This window comes from Symphalangus syndactylus, chromosome 17 (genome assembly GCF_028878055.3).
Source record: "Symphalangus syndactylus isolate Jambi chromosome 17, NHGRI_mSymSyn1-v2.1_pri, whole genome shotgun sequence".
Classification (NCBI taxonomy): domain Eukaryota; kingdom Metazoa; phylum Chordata; class Mammalia; order Primates; family Hylobatidae; genus Symphalangus; species Symphalangus syndactylus.
In genome coordinates, this window is record NC_072439.2 from 98,492,847 (window position 1) to 98,509,878 (window position 17,032).

Below are 17,032 nucleotides of genomic sequence, written 5' to 3' on the forward strand. Positions count from 1 at the left end.
GGAGTCAACCAACCATGGCTCACATGTATTCGGGAAAGAAAAAACAGAACACAACTATACAATGATAAAAAATAATACAAATACAAAGTACAGAATGCTATTTATATAGCATTTCCATGGTATTAGGGATTATAAGTAATCGAGATGATTTAACGTATATGGGAGGATGTGCATAGATTTGCAAAATATAATTATTTTCTTTAACATAATTCTTTAAGATTCATAAATTAATCAGATCTGCAAAGATCCTTCTGCCAAATGTTTATAAATTTACTTATAATTAAATATAAATATTAATATTATCAATATTTAATAGTTACATAGCAATCTCATAAATAATATTCAAAATTAATATTTTAAATAATTAAAACATATTTAATAGTAATAAGTAATACAGGTTCCAGTGATTAGAACCCATTATATTTGGAGCATGTTTTTCAGCCTTCTACAGGTGGGGGACATTGAAAGCTTGCTTCCGAGGGGTGACCACTGGAGCTCCTATTTGTCACCTTGAGTGGCCACTTGACTATTAGAACTAAGCTATATTCAGAATGCTATCCTGGTTCTCTGTAAACTTAGGCTGGGGTGCTTCTTTTGCTTACCCTGCCAGCGTAGCCACCTCAGCAGTATGCACCTGATTATTCGTGGACTTCTCAGCTATGTGAGCCAATACATTCCTTTTTATTCTGTTAAGCCAATTTGAATTTGGTTTCTGTCACCTGCAACAGGAGTCCTGACTAAAACTGAACTTATGAAAAAGAGATCTCCACAAACAAGAATAATGGTAACCAATCAGATGATTTCTTCAAAGCTTTGAATACAGGCCAGGTACGGTAGCTCACACCTGTACTCCCAGCACTTTGGGAGGCTAAGACAGGAGGATTGCTTGAGGCCAGGAGTTTGAGACCAGTTTGGCCAACATAGCAAGGCTCCTCTCTATAAAAAAATTAAACTAAAATTTAAAAAATTTTAAATATAAGAGTAGGCAGTATGAGTGAAAGCTGAAAGAACACGCAGAGAAGGCAGCAATCCAGGCCTCAATGAAAAGGAACCCAACTCTTGACACCCTATCTAGGCCTCTATTCTCTTTTCTATCTTCTGCTTAGTCAGAATTTCTGCTTATTAATAACTGCAATTTATTCTCACTCCACCAGCATCATGGCCTGGATTGCTGCATAATACCCTAAACTGATTTGACCCTGGAACCCTTATTGTTTTTCAGAAAACAGTGAAAGGTAATTGTCAGCAAAGCAATTTGGGCTTTACACAGAACAAGCAAGAATAGGTTTCCTCTTCCAACTTGGTAATGTTCCTCATGACGTCCTGGGATCAGAAATAACTAATGTTATTTATTTATTTATTTAGAGACAGTTGCTCTGTCGCCTAGGCTAGAGTGCAGTGGTGTGATCTTGGCTCACTGCAACCTCTACCTTCTGGGTTCAAGCGATTCTCCCGTCTGTCTCCTGAGTAGCTTGGATTACAGGCATGTGCCACCAGGCCCGGCAAATTTTTGTATTTTTAGTAGAGATGGGTTTTTGCCATGTTGGCCAGGCTGGTTTCTAACTGCTGACCTCAGATGATCTGCCCGCATCGGCCTCCCAAAGTGCTGGGATTACAGGCGTGAGCCACTGCGCCTGGACAGAAATAACTAATATGGTGACCGACTTGGACCAGGATGTGCGCCTCCCTACAGTAGGCAGCTTAGCAAGGTCCTTTCCAGACAAGTCGTTGTGCCTGCAGTTTTCCTGGATCTTTAAGTTACTCAACATCTCTAAGTCTTAATTTCTGTGGCACTAAAATGGGGAAATCACTGCAATGATTCGGAACAAGAAATCAAATATACGTAAAATGGCTGGTACATGGTACATGATGAATATTCATTCTCTTCCTCCAAACTGTAATATATCACTTACTATGTAAGTATCCAATTGTCTTTTGTTCAAATATCTTAAAATTTGTACAGTAGAGTAGTATGATTTTACATACAACAAACAGCTTAAATAAAGAACCAGGACCTTTTTTTTCATCTGAAAAAGTTTTGCCACAATTCTTCAAATGTTTTTATTGGATTTAAAATTCATTTAAGGGGTATACAGATATACAACTAGTTTGATCAGCTACTAATATATTTTGGTGTCCCTTTATTTTTGTACCCAAAAGCCAGTTCACTTTTTCTCCATGTTCAATATTTAGCTTTGGTAAAATGTTGCCATGTTCTTCCTCATCTGTTACTGAAGCGTTAGTATTTCCACCCTGCTTGGTGCAAGTTCCTCTTTTAGGTTTCTTCCTGTGGGTACGTTTTGTAGGACTCTTCTGTTTTTTCTCAACTCCACTGTTTGCATCCCACAACATGATCTTCCCATCATTCCCTCCAGTAAGCAGCAAATAGGATTCCGGGAGAAAGCAGACCTGGGATACCCCTAAAGTGTGGCCCTTAAATCCCAGTTGCTGTTCACACTTAACTCCCATCACCCGAAAGATTCGAACCTTACCATCTTCTGCACCACAACTAAAAATATTACCACACGAAGCCACAGAGATACAGTGGGCCAGCGCAGGGTTTAAGAGCTGACCAGGTGACTGCGGGCCTTCCATTTCTTCTGTTTCATCCTCCTGTAAGTTTGTAATCCAGAGTGGTCGGGCTTTTTGAAGACTCCACAGCATCACCTTTACATCAGAAGAAATTACACAGTCATACAAAATGCTGGCCAATTTGCTCAACATTACAGTCATACAAAATGCTGGCCAATTTGCTCAACTATTACACAGTCATACAAAATGCTGGCCAATTTGCTCAACTATTACAGTCATACAAAATGCTGGCCAATTTGCTCAACTATTACACAGCCATACAAAATGCTGGCCAATTTGCTCAACTACTACACAGCCATACAAAATGCTGGCCAATTTGCTCAACTACTACACAGTCATACAAAATGCTGGCCAATTTGCTCAACTATTACACAGTCATACAAAATGCTGGCCAATTTGCTCAACTATTACACAGTCATACAAAATGCTGGCCAATTTGCTCAACTATTACACAGCCATACAAAATGCTGGCCAATTTGCTCAACTATTACACAGTCATACAAAATGCTGGCCAATTTGCTCAACTACTACACAGCCATACAAAATGCTGGCCAATTTGCTCAACTACTACACAGTCATACAAAATGCTGGCCAATTTGCTCAACTATTACACAGCCATACAAAATGCTGGCCAATTTGCTCAACTATCGTGCTTATTCAGCTTCTAATAACATCTTTACAGCAGTCTGAGAATGGGCAGTAGTGCACGTTCTCAGCAGTATTAAAAAAATAATCAAATGCTGCCATAACGTGCCAGTGGAATGCTACCCCAGGACTAAAACTAGAGTGCGGTAAGGTAGAATTAAACAAGATCCTGAATAATTTTTGATTAATAAACCTCATTAAAGTGTAATTGTTAAGCAGCTGCCGGTTTCTAAAGGTTTTTCTGCTCTCATCTCTTCAGGTAAAACCAAAGATTATCAAATTTGCTAGTTTTAGTCTATGCTGGTTATAGGTAAAAAGGCCTATCAACTAAATAAACTCGATCTGGACTATCACTGAAATGATTTCCATCTGGAATGCCTTCCTTTCCTTTCACATTACCCAATTACCCATCCAAGGGGCTTAAGCCCAGTCCCGGTGCCTCCAAGAAGGCTTTCCTATTTCAGCCCGCTTCTCCTTCCTGTATCTAGTTTCTATGGTATTAATATTGACATATTCTACTAGCTTATCAGCTTCTTGAGACTTACTTAGTCTTTGCTAATGCCTAGCACAATGGCCGAGAAAGAGGAGAAATTCCAAACGTGTCTGTTGATTAACAGGACATCCTGGTGTTAATTTCATTTGGCTTTTCGTTGTCGTTTCCGACCTGGCTTTTTTGGTTTGTTTGTTTAAATAAGCTTTGTGAATGGGTTTTACATTATCATCTAGTGATTCATTCTTTTCCTGTATCAACCATTTTGCAAAGAAAAATACTCTTAATACTTTCAAAGCAAACAGACAGCTTTATCATGTAGTTTAGCATCATCCCTGAATTATAACTCACAATTTTAACAGACACTGGAAAAAGCATGAGCTTGTTTAGACAGTGAAAAGCATAGATCTGAATTGGCAAGATTACCATTGCTGATGCTATTAAGAATTTGGTTTCCTATTCAAGGTAACTTCCCTTATGATTATTCTCAGTGGCCTATTTTCAAAAGCAGTGACATCTAGTAACACTTACATTCTGCTTCTCTTAGATGCAAATCTCTTTGAATTGGGTTTATAACATTACACTATGTGACTAACAATCACTATTTGGGTGAAGTTAAAGTACTAACAAATTGAAATAAGTTAAAGTAAAATAAATATTAGAAAATATAATGCGAAGGAGTGCTGAAACTTGATATGAAAATAGTTTTTTTTTTTTTTTTTTTAAATAGGGTCTCACTTTGTCACCCAGGCTAGAGTGCAGTGGCACGACCATGGTTCACTGCAGCCTTGACCTCTTGGGTTCAAGTGATCCTTCCACCTCAGCCTCCCAAGTAGATGAGACTACAGGAGCATGCTACCACACCCAGCTACTTTTTGTAGAGACGGGGTTTTTGCTATGTTGCCCAGGCTGGTCTCCAACTGCTGGGCTCAAGCGATCCACTCATCTCCACCTCCCAAAGTGATGGGATTACACACATCAGCCACAATGCCCCAAAACAATTTCTATTAAAAAATCAAAACATGGCTGGGCGCGGTGGCTCACGCCTGTAATCCCAGCACTTTGGGAGGCCATGGCGGGCGGATCACGAGTTCAGGAGATCGAGACCATCCTGGCTAACACAGTGAAACCCCATCTCTACTAAAAATACAAAAAATCAGCCGGGCGTGGTGGCGGGCACCTGTAGTCCCAGCCACTCAGGAGGCTGAGGCAGGAGAATGGCGTGAACCTGGGAGGCGGAGCTTGCAGTGAGCCGAGATCACGCCATTGCACTCCAGCCTGGGCAACAGAGTGAGACTCCGTCTTAAAAATATACACACACACACACACACACACACACACACACACACACGGAAAATGGACATTCTAGAATCTGCTAGCTTCACTGTACTGGCAGATAGCCCCAGTTCTTTCTCATACAGCCCTTATGAATGGACTGTATTTTCTGTCCTCCAAAGACATTCAAATATGAACTGCACCCAGAGTCTTTCAGCAGCTGAAACACCTTTTGTATTTGACTTAAATCATCTAAATGTGTTAACAGCCATCCCAGATTCTACCAAGTCTAGAATCATTTCCAGGTATTGAGGATTCCAGACTGTTCCTGTCTGGACATTCCCTTTATGCTTCTTGACTTTTCCAAAATGCTAAAAACTCCGAGGTGTTTCACACTCAATTTCTCAACCAGCTGTTCAAGCAGTTATCATCCTAAGCAAGAGAGCTAGAGATACTGAAAGAAAAGAATGAAAGAGTTTGGGGCTTATGGTTCTGTAAAACATCGAAGGGAGAAAAGGTGGGGAACCAGCAAATGTTCAGAAGTGAATGGAATCATAACAAAGTGACCTTTCAAAACAAAATTCCCCTTTTACAAAAACGTTTCTTTCCACATAAAAGACTCATCTTCAAGATAAAGAGCCTCTTTGGGCCAGGTGCAGTGGCTCATGCCTATAATCCCAGCACTTTGGGAGGCCAAAGGACTGCTTGAGCCCAGGAGTTCGAGACCAGCCTGGGGAACACAGGGAGCCAGCCCTCCTCTCTAGCAGAAATAAAAAAAATTAGCTGGGTGTGGTGGCTTGTGCCTGTAGTCCCAGCTACGCAGGAGGATGAGGTGGGAGGCTCACTTGAGGGAGTGCGAGGCTGCGGTGAGCTGTAATTGTACCACTGCACTCCAGCCTGGATGACAAAGACCCTGTCTCAAAAACAAACAAAAGAGCCTTCTCCACCATCCTGGTCTGTAAGTGTTGCTATTTTGGTCTTAAAAATCCAGAAAGAACAAGAAACCTTTCAATCATTTGTTTTCAGATGCAGAAAGGGGCAGGGAAAGAAAATCAACATGTATGCTACAGAAATATGACAGTTTTAATTTTCTAAGTCTTTCAAGAAAAAGACTATAGTTGAATGGTATGTATACAGGTATTTATGTAATTTTTTTTTTCTTTTTCTTTGAGACAAGGTCTCACTCTGTCACCCAGGCTGGAGTGCAGTGGCACAATCTTGGCTCACTGCAACTCAACCTCTAGGGCTCAAGCAATTCTCCCATCTCAGCCCCCCAAGTAGCTGGGACTACAGGCACTCACCACACACCTGGCTACTTTTTGTATCTTTTGTAGAGACGGGGTTTCGCTATGTTGCCCAGGCTGGTCACAAACTCCTGAGCTCAAGCGACCCACCTGCCATGGCCTCCCAAAGTCCTGGATTACAGGCATGAGCCACTGCGCCTGGCCTAATGTTATTCTTTACACCTCATATATATAAATATTACTTTGTACCTATTAAATAAAAAATTAAGCAGTCTCATGCGTCTTAACGAACCACACTTTGCTTTTAGGGTCCTTGCCTCTTTGAATGTGCTTTGCCTATTTTATTTTTTTGAGACAGGGTCTCACTTTGTCACCCAGGCTGGAGTGCAGTGGCGAGATCACGGCTCACTACAACCTCCACCTCCCTGGGCTCAGGTGATCCTCCCACGTCAACTTCCTGAGTAGCTGGGACCACAGGTGGATGCTAGCACACCCGGCTAATTTTTGTATTTTTTGTAGAGATAGGGTTTTGCCATGTTGCCCAGGCTGGTCTCGAACTCCTGGGCTCAAGCAATCTGCCTGCCCTGGCCTCCTAAAGTGCTGGGATCCCAGGCATGAGCCCTCAGGCACGTAAGCTACCACGCCTGGCCCTGCCTAATTATTTAAACCCAAGTCAAAAGAAATAATTACATAATTACTGTTACATAAGAACAAAGATAGGTATGCTGAACATGGCAATCATTCAATTTCTGCCTTGAGATAAAATTTGTTTGCTCAGAGAGAAGTAACTCAAAATAGTCAGAACTCCCTTCCACTATTATTATGCCTACATTCTTGGGCTCCCCCATAGACTGGCTATCCTTAAAGTTTAGGATAATACTGGATGAACAGGTTTTAGGACGACAACTGTGGAAAAAATTATAGAGTTTCAACTTCAGTTAAGGAAGTCATTTCTTAAAAGCATGGTTGTATGGCTGTTACATCACAACCCAGTATAGAAACAAATCTACCGCGAACCTTTAGCAATTTTACCAGGCAAATCAAAATAAGAAATTACCTGAGCCTCCCTTTTTCAAAATACTTGTTTCCTGGGCTCTTCACTAGCAAGTGCCTGCCACTAAAACGTCTTACCTGGAACTGGGGGCAAGACAGTAAATTCTGAATGCCCATTCCTTATCTAATCTGAAAAGTACACATCACTTTTGCGTACCCAATTGTCTACTGCCATGCCTAGCAGTTAATGAGCCACTGATGGAAAACTGGTATAGCTGAAGGATGACAGAATGACTACTCAAAGACACGCTGTACAATCTGCCTACTTAAAACATATCCATCTGCTTGTATAGGTCTTTCTTCACAACCACAAGGGCAGATTATCACCACTCGGGTGGAAAACGTAGGAGATTTATAAAGGGCTTGGTCAAAACCTAGGAGTGGAAAAGGAAGGTAGAGGTTGTAGGGTCACTATGCCCCATACACGTAGAGTGAGTCTCAACCCAGGCACTACAGATGTTTTTGGGGGGACAATTCTTTATTGTTTGGAGACTATCCCAGCACTGCAGGACACCCACTGATTCTGCCTACTGAATACTGGTAGCTTGCAGGAGAGGGGAACAGCATGGTGACAACAAGAACAGTCTCATCATTCTTCAGTTATGAGGGGTATGCAGGGTTGGGGAGGGAGAGGTAAAGACCACTAGTCAACAGGGTGGAAGTCAAAACTTCTGATGCTATTAAAAAGAACATGGAATCTTAGAAGATACTGTATGTAACTGAGAACAGAGATTAAATGCCTAAACAGTGCTGGACACACAGGTCATTCACAATGGTTCTCTCTCTAGAAGCCACCTGACCCCAAACCAAGAAACTTTTCTGTGACATTATTGATGATACTCTGCTTGAATACCTGTCATCCTAGACAAAAAACATAGCCTTTGGAGCCAGAGAGATTGAGGTTTGAATCCCAGTCAGGTGGCTATGTAGATACTTAATGTGAATTTCAGTTTATTTATAAAAAAAAAAACAACTAGAAGGGTGTGATTAGAATTAAAACTAATATAAACAAAGCATTGACAAGAACTAAGTGCTCAACAGACAGAAATCATGATGACTCTCACTCCAGTGATGAGATTTACTCTCTCAAGAGGAAGCACATCCTGCCATGGGAACGTTCAAGCTATTTGAAGATGTTTACATTAAGCCCAAATCAGCTTTCCCATGACTTCTCTTATGAAGACCAGCATATTCCATTTTTTCCCCTCATGAAAACTAAGAATTAAATGCCTCCAGTTCTCTACATAATGGGTTTCTAGATACATCTACTCTCCTGATGGACTTCATCTGTATTTGGGCAATTTGTGATGCTCCTTTCTTTTTTCTTTCTTTCTTTTTTTTTTTTTTTTTGAGACAGAGTCTCACTCTGTTGCCTAGGCAGGAGTGCAGTGGCATGATCTTGGCTCACTGCAACCTCCGCCTCCTGGGTTCAAGTGATTCTGCTGCCTCAGGCTCCCAAGTAGCTGGGATTGCAGATGCCCGCCACCACATCTGGCTAATTTTTGTATTTCTAGTACAGACAGGGTTTTACCATGTTGGCCAGGCTGGTCTTGAACTCGTGACCTCAAGTGATCTGCCCACCTCGGCCTCCCAAAGTGCTGGGATTACAGGCATGAGCCACCGCGCCCAGCTGTGATGCTCCTTTCAAAACTCAGCATTGAATACAGTGCTCTGATCCTGATCACCAATACACACTATTTCAGTTAATGTACCCCAGAACTTTAAAGTGAAAACGGATCCCTCTAACTTTTTGTTTAAACAGAGTTTATAGAGAATGGGTGGACCAACTCTGCCTTTAGTACTCACTGTTTGTTTAAACAGATGTTTACAATCAAATATTTGAATTTTTAGGTTTTAGGAATATCTTACAGTACAGAGAAAGGAAGAGTAAAGGATTAATGATTACTTTGTGAATAAATTCTATTAGGTTTTATCAGACTAGCATTAAATGTAGAAATAAGGCTTATCATTCATAAATGGGTATGATAGTAGAAAACAGAAAAGCAAAGATATTTCGTGTGACCAATAATTTGATTCTGTTAGCAAATCCCACTTATGAATTCCCCAAGTACTCTGTGCAAAAGCATCACCTGCATATCCAGTCCACATGACACCAGGCTCTGAGGCCTCTGAGGCCGAAAAGCCACTGAGGAGCAGATATTGGAATGTCTCTTCAAGGATCTGATAACTTTCTTGTTTTCCAAGTCTAGGATTTTGATTGCCCCAGAGTCGTCAGCAGAAGCCAGCAGGTTTTCCGTTTGATTCAAGGAAAGACAATTGATTTCTTCTTCATTCACATGAAAATGGTCCAAGGAATCTTTGAGGGACCTGACATCCAGTACACTAATGGTTTCTCCATGTGAGGCATACAGCTTCGTGGGGCAGGAGGGAGAAAATAAGACACTGGTAACATCATCAGCCCCTTGGAACCGCGTGTGTCCTAATGGAGTTCCATCTTCACCCCAAGCCGTGAGATCTCCACCCTCTGCTCCAGAAGCCAGCAGCCCTTCTTTACTTGCATTCAGGCAGAGGACAGGAGAAGAATGCCCACCCATCCACTTGACTGCCATAATGGTCCCGGAGACTCTGTGAAGTGGGGGAAACAACTGTAATCTCATGTTTTATACATCAACTTGATGGGAGGAGACAGATGTAATAAACAATATTTCATTTAAATGTTTTAAAAAGACATCTTAAAAAAACTCAATTAATTAAAAAAAAAAAAGATACTTAAAGATCACGTCTCCAAAAGCCTAGCTGAACACAGGGTTGTATCCTGGCTGGCAAATGCTTCAGTGGGCTTCTTTTGCCATCAGAGATCTAGGTAAGGCTGGTCCTCCAGTCTTTCATATGGAACCCACAGAAGAATAAACACTAAATATTTTAAATTAAGAAAAATTATTTTAAAGAGAGGGCTGCAAAATCACCAGGTTATACCTCTTATCTGAATAATGTTTTAGATGGTGAGCTCTGTCGCTAGGCTCTCCAGGTTTGTAGTAGCTAGGTGACTGGGCAAATTACTGAACCTCTCTGTCACTCACTTTTCTTCTCTATAAAATGAGGATAATAATAACACTCATTTCATAGGATCATAATATATGTAAATCACACATAATAGTGCCTGATACATAATGAATCCTCAACAAGTATTGCTATTGTTACTTTTTCAATTTTTATTAGGCTGGTGCAAAGTGGCATCGCATATACTGCACCAGTACTCTCAAAGTGTGGTCCCCAGACTAGCAGCATCAGCATCACCCAGGAACTTGTCAGAAATGCACATTGCCAGACCCAATCCTAGATGTACTGAATCTGAAACTGGGGGTGAGACCAAGCAGTGTCTTTTTGTTGTTGTTGTTTTGTTTTGTTTTCTGAGATGGAGTCTCGCTGCTGTTGGCCCGGGCTGGAGTGCAATGGATGATCTCGGCTCACTGCAACCTCCGCCTCCCGGGTTCCAGCAATTTTCCTGCCTCAGCCTCCCGAGTAGCTGAGATAACAGGCACCCGGCACCATGCCTGGCTAATTTTTGTATTTTTAGTAGAGACGGGGTTTCACCATGTTGGCCAGGCTGGTCTCAAACTCCTGACCTCAGGTGATCCACCCGCCTCGGCCTCCCAAAGTGCTGGGATTATAAGTGTGAGCCACCACGCCCGGCCGCAGTGTGTTTTAGTAAGTCCTCCAGGTGATCCTGATGTACAGTGGAATTGAAGAATCTGTATTAAACTAATAACCACCTGGGGAACTGGTGAAAATGGCAGGCTCTTGGTCTCCCCACCAGACACTTACTCAGTAGGTTATCTAATTTTATCTCAAAACAACCCTTTTGATTGGTATTATTCCATTTTAGGGATAATAAAACGGAGTCTCAGAAATGTTAAATAATTTTCCCAAAGTCACTTGACTCTTAGGATTTGTAAGGGATCCCAAATGTTTTGTTTTTGTTTTGAGACGGGGTTTTGCTCTGTCACCCAGGCTGCAGTGCAGTGGCACAATCGTGGCTCACTGCAGCCTTGACCTCCCAGGCCTAAGCAATCCTCCCACCTCAGTCTCCTGAGTAGCTCAGACCACTTATGTCACCACCATGCCTGGATAATTTTTATTTTATTAAATTTTTTTTTGCAAGTCGGGGTCTCCCTATGTTGCCCAGGCTCCAAATATTTAAATAATGAAGGTCCTTTTCTAACAACTCCACCTGACAACAGTTTTGTTATTATTCTTTGAAGAAACAGAAAATGACCAAAAGTTACTAGTAAGTCATCAGCGCTTGAAAATGTACTCACATATCTTTAATCATATTATCATCTACCTGCACTTACACAACAGTGCAAAATTTAGATTTCTCACCCTCTAGGAATCCCAGATACACACACACCGGAAATGCCACATAATACCAGCCTGCCTTGCTGGCCTTGCCCGCCTGCTGGTCCCCGCCTGCTGGTCAAGGCAAAAAGGAAATCAGGGCAATTTATACAACTCTAATCTTGGTCAAGACAAAAGGAAGCAAACAAATCTACCTAGACAAATTTAATTTTTCATTTAGTAAGCGAAAGGAGAGCTTACCCGAGTGCCAGCCCCCAGAGCTGTTGTGCTGTTTTCAGATAAGATATTTGAATTTAGCCCAGTGGTACAGAGATAAAATCATTTAAAATAATCTGGCAATCTGCCCAAAGTTTCCATTCCCAACACAAACTTTTTTTTTTTTTTTTTTGAGACGGAGTCTTGCTCTGTCGCCCAGGTTGGAGTGCAATGGCACAATCTCAGCTCTCTGCAACCTCTGCCTCCTATGTTTAAGCAATTCTCCTGCCTCAGCCTCCCAAGTAGCTGAGATTATAGACGCCTGCCACCACACCAGGCTAACTTTTCCATTTTTAGTAGAGACAGGGTTTCACCATGTTGGCCAGGCTGGTCTTGAACTTCTGACCTTAAGTGATCCACCCACTTCAGCCTCTCAAAGTGCTGGGATTATAGGCGTGAGCCACCGCACCCAGCCTCCTCCTACTTTTGGTCACACATACGATCACTAATTAGACTGCAAAAAAATCACTGATCTATTAGTAATCAAGGTAACAGAAACATGATCACAAAATCAAATATAGAAATGTTCATAAAAATAACAAAATGAAAAAAACAAAATCAAACTTTTGTTTTCAAGCAGAAGCACTCAACCAATATACAGAGGAAACTAACTGGAGACTGAAGCAATAACATTTAAAGGAGAGAACTGGAGAGGAAATGACTCAGAGGGAGGTAAAAACAGGGAGCCCTGGCGGTTTGACTTTTGCTGACAAGTACTGAAACAGCAGCAGGTAAATATGCCGTAACGAAGACTGTTGCCAAAAGTTCCAGATAAACCAAGATTTTAAACGAAAGGCACTGATAGTATTTAGGCTTAGGAACTGTAATACTGACTTATCTCATAATAAAGATGCTATCCTACAAATTTGAATTGAGTATTGAAAAGTCAATCAAAGTTACAAATAATTTTAACGATTTCAATTTTTTTCTTTTTCTTTTCTGTTTGTTTTTTTTTGAGACGGGTCTTGCTCTGTCATGCAGGCCTTGACCTCCAGGCTCAAGTGATCCTCCCGCCTTAGCCTCCTGAGTAGCTGGGACTACAGGCTCTCACCACCAAACCCACCTGATTTTTTATATTTTTTTTGTAGAGATGAGGTTTCCCCACATTCCCCAGGCTGTTCTTGAACTCCTGGGCTTAAGCGATCCTCCTGTCTCAGCCTCTCAAAGTGCTGGCATCACAGGCATGAGCCACTGCACCCAGCCAGTGCTTTCAAATCTTTAGAATGTCGATCACTTTTTTGCCAAGTTATAGTTTTAATTTTGCTATGATGAATCAACTTTGAAGTCAGGAAGTCTGTACTCCACAGCATTAAGATTTGCTGACATGTGTGTGCATACAGGTTTTGGATCCCAGCTGGGATTTTAGGTTTTCTCTGAAACAAGAATGAGGCAGGGTTTCTAGTGCTCCTGTTTCTCCATTACAAACTACCCACAGGAGAGCCAAATAAATGTTGACTGACAGACAAAAGTTTCAACAGGTTTTCTTCCTAATTTAATTCTTTTCTAGAAAAGATTAACTCAATCTTCAAGGTTCATTCGGTTAAGTTTTACTCCAAAGTGTGAGAAGACAGGCAATAAATGAATTTTGTCCTTAAAGGGATTATTATAAAGACTACAGTTCCTATAAATTTTTCCACAATGGAACCAGTAGTAACTCTTGTTCTATTAGTCTCACAAGACCCCAAGAACAGTTCTATCTTATTAAACTCTACACACTAAACTCCTACTCTCTAAATCACATAGATAATATTTACTGATCATTTATCTGGTCACAAAAATAAACATAAATGTTACTGGGAATGTTAAAAAAAAAAAAAAGGCGGGGGCGGGGGGAGGCTGGGCATGGTGGCTCACGCCTGCAATCCTAGCACTTTGGGAGGCTGAGGCAGGCGGATCAATTGAGGTCAGGAGTTCAAGACCAGCCTGGCCAAGATGGAGAAACCCTGTCTCTACTAAAAATACAAAAATTAGCAGGGCGTGGTGGTACATGCCTGTAATCCCAGCTACTCGGGAGGCTGAGGGCCAGCTGAGATTGTGCCACTGCACTCCAGCCTGGGCGAGAGTGGGGCGGCGGGGGGCCGGGGCGGCTGGGAGTTTGGAAAGCCCCAGAAACAGAAATCCATACACTCTGAGGCTATTAATTTTAGTCAATCAAGATTTATTATGCAAACTATTGATCAGTGATTCAACTAGAGCCTCCAAAATTGTTTACTTAGTCTATAAAATTAAAATGATTTGTTATTATTTGAAACACACCAAAGAACACTATCAAAAAGTTAATCAGATTGCTGTGACAGAAGGGTAGTGGGAAAAAATGTAATTAAAGTTGGGTTAAATCAAAACAATTTTTCAGAAATGAGTTGGCAAGCCACTGTTTCTTGCTTTTCTATGACTGCAACTGGAAAGCCTGGCAGAAAGAGGTGAAGTGTCACCATCCCCACATTCACGTATCAAGTCAACAAGCTTCTCTTTTCCTACGGAGTTGCCTAAAGCGTTAAGCACAGCAGTTAATCATATCCTACTGTAAATTACTTTAATTAGATAATAGATCACTTCCTTCTAATACCTAATGAAATCACACAGAGTGGGTAAGGGAAAGGTGAGTTTTTTCTTGGTTTTTTTTTTTTTTTTTTTTTGAGACAGGGTCTCCCTCTGTTACCTATACTGGAGTGTAGTGGCCCAATCTCTGCTCACTGCAACTTCCACCTTCTGGGCTCAAGTAATCCTCCTACCTCAGTCTCCCAAGTAGCTGGGATTACACGCATGCACCACCACGCCCAGCTAATTATCGTATTTTTTGTAGAGACAGGATTTCACCATGTTGCCCAAACTGGTCTAACTCCCGAGCTCAAGCAATCCGCCCACCTTGGCCTCCCAAAGTGCTGGGATTACAGGCATGAGCCACTGTGCCCTGCCAGGCGAGTTATTTTGAGAGCATTTCTTCTTTTTTTTTTTTTTTTGAGACAGTTTCGCTCTCGTTGCCCAGGCTGGAGTGTAATGGTGCAATCTCGGCTCACTGCAACCTCCACCTCCCAGGTTCAAGCGATTCTTGTGCCTCAGCCTCCTGAGTAGCTGGGATTACAGGTGCGTGCCACCACACCCGGCTAATTTTTGTATTTTTAGTAGAGACGGTGTTTCACCATGTTGACCAGGCTGGTCTCGAACTCCTGACCTCAGGTGATCCACCCGCCTCGGCCTCCCAAAGTGCTGGGATTACAGGCATGAGCCACGGGCACCCGGCCGAGGGCATTTTTTAAAAGGGTGAAGTGCCGCAGTTCTCATCAGCCAGAGCGCAGAATGAGAGTACTTAACATGAAGAAGGGGCTTGGTGGGGTGGGTGATGAGCAGGTGAAAGATTTGTAAAAAAGAAAAGGAGGGGTTGAGAAGGGTAATCTTTTACTTTGAAATTCTACCTGGGGCACTTAGGAGATGGTCTGCCGTTGAAAGTCACCTCAGCGGCTGGACTAGATTAGTACCAGAATAACAACATCGGATGCTTCAAAGGCTCTACCTCGGCTGTACTGAGACACGATAAAAGGCCAGTCTTTAAAAACTGAATGATCTCTACTTTAAACACACTGCACCAGTCATACCACCACCGTCCCGTTCAAGTGTCTGTGCCTTTAAGGCTGTTCATTCTGTCTAGTTCATGATCCCTTTCTCAGATGGATCAACTCTGCTTATCCTTGAAGACTTCAAAGAAATTAGTGAGAGACAGTCGCCATCACCAGAGTCAGCATAGGTCAACTTTTCTTTACAGGCTTCGGGTTTCTAAAGTTGGACTGGATGTGGAGGAGCTGGATAGCAACCAAAATGATTGAAGGGTTGTGGCGCTGCCATTGGTAAGAATGAAAAGAATTAGGGTTACCGGACTTGGTGAAAAAGACATATGAGGAGAAGGGACAGGCAAGTAATAATCAAACACCATGAATCAGAAGGGCAGGGAAGGTAGCCGCCGTTCTTTTGCTTTTACTAGAGACTAAGGAATGGATTATGCATAGCAAGAAGCTTCAGAAAAGATTTCTTACTACGTAAAGGTTCCAAGACATTAGAGTTGACTAAGGGAGTCTGTGAACCCTATTATTTTACTTAGCTCTTGGAGTTGTTTTGAGAATTACGTATATAAAAATCTGCATAAATGACGTAGTATATACAGCCTGGTTCACACTGTGGCTCAAGTGATGGTTATTCTTCTCTTACTAAGCATTCTTTAAAGGCTGTCGGAAAACTTTTGGGGCCACCTAGGAAATCGCAGTATAATAAAATAATGCTGAAATTCTTTTGTGTGTGTGTGTGTGAGGTAGGGGCTCACTCTGTCGCCCAGGCTGGAGCACAGCAGTGCGATTACGGTTCACCGCAGCCTCGACCTCCCGGGCTCAGCCTCCCAAGTGGCTAGGACCAGAGGCGCACGCCACCACCCTCGGCTAATTTTTCTATTTTTTGTAGCGACGCGGTCTCGCAATGCTGCCCAAGCTGGGATGCTGAAATTCTTCCCCTTCTAAGAATCCATCTATAATTATAGCCTCCACGTCATTCTCCCTATTGGAATGTTTAATTGACTAAAACTACATTGCCTTCATCTGCTTACTAAACGCTGGATCCAGTAAAGACCACATCTTGTCCAAAAGACGGCAGCACTTAATTAGCAAATGGCACTTGAAGGTTTGGGCGCGGGGGTGTTCAGTCGCAGCCACCTTACTTTCCGAAGGCACACAGGGACAGACGTTCGGCTAAGGGCCGATATTTAGGGAGAACGAGAGGGCCTGACCAGGTAAAGACGGCCTCCGCTGCCCAAGCTACACAAAAGGGTGGGGGAGCTAGGAACTGGCAAGCAAGAAAAGTTTCATGCGTTGAGTTGGAGTCTGAAGCAAGGATCTAACGGACATAGGGAAATGTCACAGGAAAGGAAGCCCAGGAAAGCAGACGCGGAGCCGCCAGGCCAGAAAGAGGAAAAAACAATGGAAAACAGCATCGAAGTCACCGGAAAGCAGCATCGAAGCCACCGGCGCCAGCCTCATACCTGCGCTTCCCGCTCCCTTCCTCGGCGCCTAGGGATGACCTCACCCGCCGGCGCCCAATCCCGTCGAGCGTAAGGCGTGAAGCGGCGCAGCCAAACAGTCACATCCGGGGCCGAGAGGAACCGCGAACGAGCTGGGCG

At 42.5% G+C, this 17,032-nt stretch overlaps 1 protein-coding gene across 8 annotated transcripts; it reads right to left on the bottom strand.

Moving 5' to 3' along the window:
* Positions 1-327: 327 nt before the first annotated feature.
* Positions 328-17,021, bottom strand: WDR53 (WD repeat domain 53). 8 transcript variants are annotated; one of them, XM_063622240.1, is made up of 3 exons: positions 16,895-17,014; positions 9,390-9,885; positions 329-2,667 (listed from the first exon to the last, which is right to left on the bottom strand). In XM_063622240.1, the coding sequence occupies exons 2-3, from the start codon at positions 9,867-9,869 to the stop codon at positions 2,071-2,073; spliced, it is 1,077 nt and encodes a 358-aa protein (XP_063478310.1). In that variant the 5' UTR covers positions 9,870-9,885; positions 16,895-17,014; the 3' UTR covers positions 329-2,070. The 8 variants fall into 8 exon arrangements, with proteins under 8 accessions (XP_063478314.1, XP_063478310.1, XP_063478313.1 ...); XM_063622243.1 differs by having other exon boundaries at positions 15,288-16,902; XM_063622242.1 differs by lacking the exon at positions 16,895-17,014 and adding an exon at positions 11,860-12,892.
* Between the last annotated feature and the right edge of the window lie 11 nt (positions 17,022-17,032).

Excerpts from the sequence above, each read along its gene's own strand:
- WDR53 (XM_063622239.1), bottom strand. The coding sequence starts at position 9,917 with ATGAGATTACAGTTGTTTCCCCCACTTCACAGAGTCTCCGGGACCATT. Across the intron at positions 2,668-9,389 it reads CATGTGGACTGGATATGCAG|GTGATGCTGTGGAGTCTTCA; the intron begins GTGATGCTTTTG and ends TCTGATGTAAAG.